The sequence below is a fragment of the Phascolarctos cinereus genome, unplaced genomic scaffold (genome assembly GCF_003287225.1).
Source record: "Phascolarctos cinereus isolate Bilbo 61053 unplaced genomic scaffold, phaCin_HiC Scaffold_4;HRSCAF=312, whole genome shotgun sequence".
Lineage (NCBI taxonomy): Eukaryota > Metazoa > Chordata > Mammalia > Diprotodontia > Phascolarctidae > Phascolarctos > Phascolarctos cinereus.
This window is the reverse complement of record NW_027555847.1, coordinates 54,268,381-54,279,197: the sequence shown is the minus strand read 5'-3', so window position 1 is coordinate 54,279,197 and position 10,817 is coordinate 54,268,381. Positions and strand designations below refer to the sequence as shown.

The window sequence follows — 10,817 nt, the reverse complement described above, 5'->3', positions numbered from 1 at the left end:
ATATATGGTCTATTAAGAATTAACTCTTTCTCTTTCCTATTGAGAGGAGGGAGTAAAAAAAAGAGTGAATGCCCAGATAAACTTGTTCTACAGCACATTTATGATACCTGCTGTATACATTTGTAGACCTTCCTACCCTCCCAGGACCTCACACAGGGGCTTTGCACACAGTAGGTACTTAATAACTATTTGTTGAACAGATGAACAGGTGAATCAGTGAATAGAACAAGGACTGAATGAATGTGTTTCTTTTGTTTGCTCTTAAGATCCTGGGAATTGGCACTCGAAAGGGAGACTTTTTTGGGAGACCATCAGTACCCTGGGAAATGGCATACTGTAGCTTCCAGATCAAGGTGTCAAGGCTCTTAGACTCCCCCAGTTTGGGGGGAATTACATGTGGGGATGGACATAAAGTAAACAGAAAAGGAATGAGTGGTTTTTGCTTTTTTTAATAAAAAATAATTCCTTTTCTAAATGAACTTTACAAATGATACCAGACATAAACCCTGTAGCATTGGGCAGTGCAATCTCAGGTCCCTCAGAAGTACAAGGTAGACTCCACTAAATATCAATAAATAAACAGCCATTGTAACACGACATTGTAACAGCTCAAACTTCTTATTTAAACTATATAAGTACTGCATTATAAGCGTGTAAGCATGAGCACAGAAGACAAAACACCAGATTTTGCAGATGACTCCTGTTTTCAGTGTGTATTATTACATCCTAATGTGAGCTTTCAGCTTTTTTTTGGGGGGGAGGGGCAGAGGGGTGTTCTGGTCCTGTGAGATCATCAGTATGGGCAGCTGCCAATGTGGAAACCTCATTGCATTGATGCAGGTTAGCAAACTGTTTTCTGGCACACTGAAAAGTTTAGTGATTTGCGCAGTTTCACACACCCAATATATATCAGAGGCTAGACTTGAACCCGGGTTTTTCTGACTGCCAGGCTGATTCTCTATACCCCATTCTGCATCTTGATAGAAACTAAGAAAAAATCATAGTATCATAGATTTAGAGCTGTAAAGAATTTTGGAGATCATCTAGTTTAATCCTGTCTTCACCCCATCTTACAGACGAAGAAATGGAGGCTGAAAGAGGTTAAATGATGTAGCACATGGAGTGCCAGACTTCAAGACAAGAAGTCCTGAATTCAGATCCTGCTTCAGCCAATTACTACCAGTGTGATCTTAGTTAAGTCACCTCTCTAAGTCTCAGTTTCCTCACCTGTAAAATGAGATAATAATGGCATCAACCTTGCAGGATTGTTTTTTAAGGATTGTGTGAGATAACATATAAATTGCCTTGCAAATCTTAAAGCACAGTATAAATGGCAGCTAGCCATTATGAGGGAGAACCAGGTCCTCTGACTAAAAATTCACCCACTCTATCACTCTTGCACGTAGTCATAGCTTTACTGGAACTATGGACTTAGATTTCAGTCTGGGTTCTACTGCTTATTTATTACCAGTGTGACACAGGGCAAATCTGAGTCTCAGTTTCCTCATCTGTAAAATGATAGAGTTGGATTAGATGACCACAGTCCCTTTCAGCTCTAAATCTACAGTCCTATGTTTCTTTGTGGGAGGCATTGCTACAAAACCATGTCTCAGCTCCAGGCTCTGGCTATCCCCCATGCCAGCAATGTTCTCCCTTCTTATCTCTGCTTCCCCACTTGCTTTTAAATTCCAGTTAAAATCCCACCTCCTACAGGAAACCTTTTCCAATCCCCATCAATTTTAGTGTCTTCCCTCTGTTGATTATCTCCCATTTATCCTGTACATAGCTTCTTTTTATATTGTTATTTGCATGTTATCTTCCCTATGTGAGCAGGGAACTGGCATATGCCTTTCTTTAAATCCCCGGCACTTAGCACACTGCCTGGCACATAGCAGGCATTTAATAATGCTCATTGACTGACTGAAAGGAATATAGTATAATATGATAGGATTTTTTTAAAAAAACAAACAGACTAGTGCTAATACACTCAAGGAGATTGTTGTCCCTGTTAAATTGGCTCCTTGGAAGGTCACACAGCTATTGCAGTGAGACTACCATTGTTCAGTATATCATGGGGACTTATCTGGAATGCCCTTCTGAGCTGATGGTACTTTGGGATCCCTTCAAGGGTGACAAATCTTCATTCCTTGAGAGTCAGGCTGGTAGAGTAGACAGCATGCTGGACTTAGAGGTCAGGAAGACTGGAGTTCAAATTCTGCTTCTGACATTTATAGTTGCATGACCCTGGGCAAGACACTTAACCTCAGTTTCCTCAGGTGTAAAAGGGAATAATAATACCTTTAGTACCTTTCTCAAAGAATTTTTGTGAGATAGTATGAGTAAAGTGCTTTGCAATCTTTAAAAGGCTGAAGAGTCATCAATTATTATTATTATCCTTAGAGAATAGATTTTATTTTTGGAAATAGCCAAAAGCCATTTGGAGTCAATTCTGGGACCAAGCTAGGGAATCCTGGTATTTTATGTGGGTAAGGGGTGAGTGTGGGGTGAGAAGATTGAAAGCTACATACAATTTTAAAATAACACCACCAATTAAAATTTTTTTTTTGCGTGGCTTGTAAACTAGTTAAAGAAGATTATAGATTCCAAGCTGGAAGGGATCTTAGAGGTCATCCAGCAGCTTCCCAAGGGAAGTCTCTAAATTGTCTGAGTAATCGTAGGCTCTGGAGGATATATGTGTTGCCTCCCCAGGTGAAGCAACAGTTCTCATGCAGCTATACAAACTCCTGAATGTTTGTTTTAACTAACACTCAGTGTGGTTATATCCCAGTCATGCCCTGAGCCTGTCTTTATACATCTCAGGGCTCCTCTAGGGTTCTGCTCATCTCTCCATGTGGGTTTGAGCCCATAGAAACCAAGGCATTTAATCCACCTCCCAAATATCAGAGCCATAGTCAAAATCCTAGAACTCCTTGGAAGCCCTGAAGGGGTCAGGAGCCCGGCCAGGGCTTTGCTTGAAATGCTGTGAACTTTTAAATCTCTGTTTTCAATTCCACTCCAATTCCATTTCAACCACTCATCTGTACTACCTCCAATGAGGAATAGGGGATTTCCAAGATTTCTAGTCATGCACCTCTTCTTGAAACCCTGGAAAGTTTGGGTACTCTGGAAATCCAAGCAGTCTTTCTGCCCTCATTTATTTCTTCTTTCGAAGTCATTTTCATCTCTACACCCCACCCCTGAAGTTTCCCTTTAGGAGCGAATGTGGAAAATCTTTTTGAAAGCCTTCTTGAAGTTCTCGTTGCAGAGGGGGTAAATGAGGGGGTTCAGGGTAGAGTTGATGTAGCCCAGCCACATGGTGAACATCTGGACGTGTTCATTGCAGCATTTTGTACAATAAGCAATGACCATGAAAAAGATGAAGTATGGGATCCAGCAGAGAATGAAGGCCGCCATGATGCAGCCCAGCTGTTTGGCCGCTTTCCTCTCCCGGTTCATATGCAAACCCTTTATGTATTGCCTGGAATGGGAGCGAAGCCTTTTCCAGGTGAAGGCCAGGTAATCCAGGCCGAAGGTTGCTTTGGTCTTGGCTTGGCCTTCAGCAGGCATGTCTGTGGCTGATTCAGTGACAGCAATGGAGTCTGTTGGATGGGAGGATGCCTCAGCAAATATGGTCTCCTCAGACGTCTCACTGGCATATTGAATGGCTGGGGACAGCTCTTTGGGGTCTGGTAGGCTCTGGTGAATGGACATGTATTTTCCCGTCTCCTCTATTCCAGGCTGAGGCTGCACAATGTCAATAGGGAAGTAGTGGTCTTTGACCACCACTTCCTCATCCTCTTGTTCAAAACCTTGAGGCATTTTCTTCTCTGGATGTGACTCCTTTGCTGGGTCCCGGGCCTTCGTGGGGATGCTGTTACTAATGTGATAGTAAGTGCCTTCTGGCTTCCTTTTCAAAGTCTCCAGGTTGGCATCTTGCTCCTGTTTTGGGAGGCAGATCCTGTGCTTTTTGTGACTCATGTTGCCATCTGAGAAGGATGGGAAGGATGCGTTGATGAATTCTCGGTGCTGGCAATGCTGCTGCACAGCCCTGTAAATCCTGGAATAGAACCAGAGCATCAGCAAGGTGGGCAGGTAGAAGTTGATGATGGCAGTCATCACCTTGAACCAAGTGACCTTGTAGAAATCTGTCTCACACTTGTCCTCATTTAACTTGTCAGTTTCTGGCCAAAAGCTTCTCCATCCCAGAATGGGGATGATCCACAGGGAGGCCAGGAACCAGGTGACCAAGATGGTGACTATCGCTCTGGTCTTGGTGCGATACCGTAGGTACTTGAGGGGGTGCTGGACGGAGCGGTAGCGGTCGATGCAAAGAATGAAGACGCTAAAGATGGAGGCGGTGCTTGCCACGTAGTCCATGGAGAGCCAGAAGAGGCAGAGAGGCCGCTCTAGGGACCTAAAGAGGTACACAATATTCAAGGGCATGACGGCGGCACCCACAATCAGATCAGCTACGGAGAGGCTGACGATGTACAGGTTGCCCACAGTGTGCAGTTTTTTCTCTATCCTCACTGCATAGAGTACCAGGAGGTTGAGCCCCACTGTAACTAGGGAGATGCTGCTCAGCACCACCATTAAGGGCACCAAATGGGGCTTATTAGCAGCGTCAGCTGTCTTGTTGACCTCACACATGGTTCCTTCTTGGAGACCGGAGGAGGTGGGAGGGGTCATCGGGTGCCAGAGGAAGCTCTCACTTTTTCTGGTGACTTCCTGGAAGGAGATAGAGAGTGATATCAGCAAATGCTTTGGTGCCTATTTATAGTGTGGTACAGCTGAAGTCCTAGGATTTACACCTGTCCTCGGGCATCACCATCTGCTTTGACAGAGAGAGGTGCCTGTCTGAGAGCATCGATAACCGAGCTCACAGATGTGCAACTGGTCCTGGCTCTGCCTTGGTGAAATCTTAGGTGAATCCCATCACCTTTAGTTTCCTCAGTTATGAAATGAAGGAGAAGGGCAAACACCTACTATATGCCAGGCACTATGCTAAGCGCTTTATAAATATCATCTTATTTGATTATCTCATTTAAAGAGGTTAGATAAGACCAAGCGTTCTAATGACAACATTATATCAGGGAGTCCATGAACTTGGATGGGAAAAAAAATGACATCTTTCTTTCTTTCTTTCTTTCTTTCTTTCTTTCTTTCTTTCTTTCTTTCTTTCTTTCTTTCTTTCTTTCTTTCTTTCTTTCTTTCTTTCTTTTTTTTCTAACCCTTAATTGAAATTTAGCATTTCACTCAATTATTTAAAGACATGATTCTGAAAGGGGGTTCATAGTCTCTCTGTACCAGATTGCCTAAGTGGCCAATGGCAAAAAAAAAATGGTGAAGAGCCCCAGTCTAGATGATTTCTTAGGTCTCTTTTAGTTTTAAAATGCTGATTTTATGATGATCCTGGTTTTCCTCTCACCTTTCTAACTACTCTTTATCTGGTTTCTCTTTTGAAACTTAAACTTTTAAAGTTTTTAAAAAAGTTAACTTTTTATCCCCTAAATGTAGGTATGTCACAAGATGTAATTGCTGCCTATGCTCACTATGCTATGGAATTGATCTAGTCTCATGACTTAAACTTTTATGTAAGGTCTCCTAAATTTATTCTTTAAATTTTGATTTTTCTCCATAGTTCCTGAGCAGTCTTCTCTGACCTGTCCATCCAACCATGATCTCTTTCTTCTTTAATTTATAATGTTTGCCTATCAATTTGGATTTCTCATACACTTTATGTATTGTGGGGTAATCTTTTTATGTGCACATCTTATGATCTAACTATACTACAAGGTACTCATGGATGAGTTCTGGGGCCCATTCAGCAGAGAACCTTGCTTCATACTTTTCTCAAAAAATTGAAGCCATCATTTGTCAGCTCTCTCTCCTCCCTTTTCTTCCCTCTTTCTCTCTCTTCTCCCCTTTCTTCCCTCCCTCTTCCTCTTCTTCTCCTTCTCTCTCCCCCCTCTTTTCTCCCTTTTCTTTCCTCTTTCTCTCTCCCTCTCCCTCTTCCTTCTTCCCTCTGTCTTCCTCTTCCTCTTCTTTTCCCTTCCCCCTTTTCTCTCCACTTAAAACATTTTTCAATTTACAAGCATTCCTTTTTTTTTTTTTACCCTCTGCTCCTCCCGACTGGGAAAAAAGAGAAGCAAAACTCTTGTAAAAAAAAAAAAAGGTGCATAGTCAAGAAAAACAAATTCCCACATTGGTCATGTCCAAAAAAGTATATCTGTCTCATTCTGCATCTTGAGTCCATCATCTCTCTGTCAGGGAGGTGGCAAACATATGAGTTATTTCTTTTTCCCAATTCACGCCTCAAATCTCAATGTAATTTCTCATTTTTGGCTCCTCTCCTTCAGTCCTTGAGGAAGAGGGGTTTTTTTCCTCCTTGTCAAGGCCAATTCCTCCATTTGTACCCTTGATCCCATCCCTTTCTGTCTCTTCCAGGAGCTTACCCCTTGTGTCTCCCTACTTTTCAATTTCTCCTTATCCATCGGTTCCTTTCTTGCTGACTCTAGATATGCCCACAACTCTCCTAACCTTAAAAAGCTTTCATTTTCATCTTACCATTCCCTCAAATTACCATCCTGCATCTCTCCTTCCTTTTATGGCCAGCCCTCTAGAAAAAGCTATCTAACGATACTCATCACCTCTTCTTTCTTACCTCCTGTTATTCCTTAACCCCTTTTGGTCAGGATTTTATTTCCACCAATCAATTGCTTTCCCCGCAGAGGAAGGTCCTCAGAGGCAGCGGGGTACAGTACAAAGTGTACTGGATTTGAAGTCACAGGACCTGCGTTCAAATTTCAACTCTGTAACTCATGGGCTCGTGTGACTGATCACAAGTCATCCAGCCTCTGTGGATGACCTCAGTTCTTCATCTATAAAATCAGGAAGTTGCACTAGATGGCTTATGAGGTCTTTCCCAACTTTAAATTTTTTTTTTCTATTAACAGTGATCATTTCATTGCTAAATCCAGTGGCCTTTTCTTAATTCTCATGCATCTTGACTTTTTCTTGGCACCTCTGACACTCCTCTGAGAGAGTCTCTCTCCCTGGGTTTTCCTGACACTGCTGTCTTTTGGTTTTACTCCTACCATTTGACCAACCCTCAGGCTACTTTGCAGGATCATCATTGTGCCCATAGCAGCCCCTTAATGGGAGTGTACCCCAGGGCTACGTCCTCAATTAGACAGTCTGCAGGGACAGAATGAAGTTCGTCTTGGGGCTTGGCCCCAGAAAAAGCAGGACCAAAGGAGCTGGAAGATGGAGGGGCTTGTCACACCTTTCATCAACCTGGATGTGGCTCTCTATCCAGCCCCAATGCTCCTAGCCTTTGGAAAGAGAAGGGTAGGGAGAAAGTATGGCTGCGTGGGTCTCCTATTTCCCTTTAGGTTCCCTTTCCTAACACCTGGGCCCATCTACTCCAGTTCTAATCCTAGGTACCACTACCACAGGGTATTGTTGGCTATCAACCTAATCACAGAATCTTAGTTTCTCAGAATTGGGGAAGACCTCAGAGATTGTCTACCCATGTGGGCTTCTGCAAGAACTTCCAGAATATCTAGCTCCGATACTTCCTGAGAATGTGACCATGGGTAAGTTGACTTAACCTCTCTAGATCTCTAGGCAGCTAGGTTGCATAATGGATAGAACCTTGGACTTACGAGTCAGAAAGATCTGAGTTCGAATCCTACCCTGCCCCCTATCCCTCTTATTCATATATCATGTTTGTGATGATCTTCTTACTCCTCCTCAGTCTTAAGGAACCCATAAGGAGCAACATGTTGTGCTGAAGGCCCTGAGTGCCCCCTCATTCCCTGGTTCCTTGCTTCTTAAGTACCCACACTTGAGGACAGGGGCTAGGGACTTGGATGGCATGGAAAACCAGCAGGAGCTGTAGTTTTAAATTGCACTTGGGCCTCACCTGGCCTATAGTAGGCACATAATACTGCAACTGCTTATTGATTGATTGATCATGTGACATTGTTCTCTGCCCAACCTCCTCCTGGCAACTCATGCACACCCAGATCTTCCAAAGGGGACCCACGCATGTTGGCAACTGCTTCCCAGGAATCGCCAAGGCTACCCTCTCCCACAAAGCCTCCTCCAACGTGGTCTTTTCTGGAACCTGCAGGACTGGGACTGACTACGTAGGGAGAACTCTGTCATTCCTCCTAGGGGGAGTTGTATTTTTCATGGAAAACTCCAGAAATATGAAAAGCTTTGAAAATCCAAAGGAATGAAGTCCTGATGGTGGGATCAGAGAGCATCCCATGAACGTAGGGACGATTCTGGACACAGGTGACTTTCCAGAGTCCCTCACGGTACTTCTGGCCCTATGCGAGGGCAGATACAAGCCGCCTCCGTACTTCTAATGACCAAAAGGCATGCCATGTAACAACAACAATAACAACTGGTATTCAGTGCTTTCAGGTTTGTGAAGTACTTTACAAATATCTCATCTTATCCTCACAACAACCGCGGGGGGCAAGATGCTGTTATCATCCCCATTTTGTAGATAAGGCAACTGAGGAAGACAGAGGCTTCCCAGGGTTACCCAGCTAGCCAGTAGGCATCTGAGGCTGGATTTGACCTTGGCTCTTCTCGACTCCAAGTTTAGCCCCTCTATGCCTACAAGGAATATGCAAGAGGCAGCATTCCAGGTAGCTTTTTGACTGTTGGCAAATTATTTAAGCCCTCCCTGTCCCCGCTTCCTCAGCTATAAAATGGGGAGAATAATCATTAGACCACCTATGTCACAGGACTGTGGCAGAAACCAAAGCTCTTTGCAAACCTTAAAGGGGAGTTATTATTCTTGCTTTCTTTTTTTTCCTTGGTGAAACCTTGTCAGGGTCCTGCTACCATGGGGAGAAAAGGCTTATTAAAGGAAAACACAGAAGTTGCTACCCTGTGATACAGAGCCATCAGTGCCTAGTCCCGAGACCTCAGGCAGCAGGACACACAGCCTAACACACATGCCTTTACCAGGGACATATGCCACATAGGGGGAATACAGACAGACAACCTCTCCCTGAATGCCTATGGTGACAGTTAATGATATCTCACTGGGTTGCTAATTCTATTTTTGACAGCTCTAATTGCAACTATGAGTTCTTTATATTTAGCTGAAATCTGCCTTCACTGTAACTTCTAGACACAGTCTACACCCTCTTTCATATGACAGCTCTTCAAATGTTTGAAAACTGTTATCATTATACCCCTAATTCTTTACTAGGTTAGATACCCCCAGTTCCTTATAGGACATAATAAATTAGGTTCAGATGAAGTTCAGATTCTCAGCATATTTTATTATACCATTCTGTCATTAAGTTAGCAGGAATGTTGACTCTCTAGGGTAATGAAGCAACTCCTCCTTTTTCATTTCCTCTATTCAAGAACTGGCTTTCTTCAAGTCCCAGCTAAAATCCCACCCCCTTTCCTGAACCTCCTGAATTCCAATGCCTTTCCTCTGTTAATTATCTCCAATTTATCCTGACCATATCTTGTTTGTACACAGTTGTTTGCATGTTGTCTCCCCCTTTAGACTGTGAGCCCCCTGAGGGCAGGGACTGTCTTTTGCCTTTTTTTTTTTTTGGGCTAGGCAATGGAGTTCAGTGAGTTGCCCAGGGTCACACAGCTAGTAAGTGTCAAGTGTTTGAGGCTGGATTTGAACTCAGTTCGTCCTGACTCCAGGGCCAGTGCTCTATCCACTTCGCTACCTAGCTGTGCCTTGCCTTTCTAGCACCAGAGATTAGCATAGTGCCTGGAACATAGTAGGAATTTAATAAATGATTGTTGTCTTGACTTGGCTTGAATCCAGTCCTGTTAATGCTTGTTTTGCAATCACTCCTGCACCTAGGAATGTAAATGTTTAATAACAGGCTCTCTGGGAAGAAAAATGCACATATTCACATATGTGTACACATGCCCATATCAAGTCCTGATTTGTAACGTCTGCTGATTTCTGAGGTTACACTGAAACTTTAACGCTCAGCTCTCTAACCAGCAGCCTCCAGTGCGTTGCCTGCCTGCACACCTTTCTTTTTCTCCTTTCCTAAGGTCAAACCCAAACTACTCCAGACTCTTAGTGTAATTGATCTACGTTATGATAGTTTACCACCTAGGCCTCCACTCTTCTTTCCATTTCTCCCCACAATCATTTTAAAAGACTCCCCTCCCCCAGAGTCCGGGTAGAAGCTGGAAACAGAGACCTGAGGCTGGGGGTGGAGCCAGCTGGTAGAGGTTCCCTAGAGTCAAATGCTAAATTTTCTTTTTTTTTCTTTGTTTTGTTAGGCAATCAGAGTTAAGTGACTTGCCCAGGGTCACACAACTAGTAAGTGTCAAGTGTTTGGTCTGAGGCTAGATTTGAACTCAGGTCCTCCTGATTCCAAGGCCAGAGCTCTATCCACTGCGCCACCTCGCTGCCCCTCAACTGTTAAATTTTCAAGGTGAGCATTCACACCTAAGAAATTGACTAACATTACGCATCAAGTCTTGTTTTATTAATTTGTTGATTGTGTTTAGAATTAATCAAATGATGGCAAAAATGTTAACAGCATACTTTTTTTTTTACCTTGAGAGCACATCGGTAAACATTTAGCAGCACACCCCAATCTCAGTCCCCCATAAAATCAAACTGATATTGGAATCAGAGAATCAGGGTTCAAATATTATCTCTCACCTTTCTATTGGACCCAGTTAGACTGTGAGCTCATTGAGAGTGGGGAGTGTTAGGTTTTATGGATTTTCTTCGTATTCCTGGTGCTATCACAGGGCCTGGCACATAGAAGGAGCTTTATAAATGCTAGTTGACT

The 10,817-nt window shown here is 43.3% G+C and overlaps 1 protein-coding gene across 6 annotated transcripts in view; it reads right to left on the bottom strand.

Moving 5' to 3' along the window:
- Positions 1 to 429: 429 nt before the first annotated feature.
- Positions 430 to 10,817, bottom strand: part of HRH1 (histamine receptor H1) — a 125,112-nt gene continuing 114,724 nt past the window's right edge. For all 6 annotated transcript variants that reach the window (XM_020981041.2, XM_020981043.2, XM_020981042.2 and 3 more), the window contains one exon: positions 430 to 4,728. In XM_020981041.2, the coding sequence (XP_020836700.1) occupies positions 3,211 to 4,689 (1,479 nt within the window). In that variant the 5' untranslated portion in view covers positions 4,690 to 4,728 and the 3' untranslated portion in view covers positions 430 to 3,210. The remainder of the gene's footprint in view (positions 4,729 to 10,817) is intronic.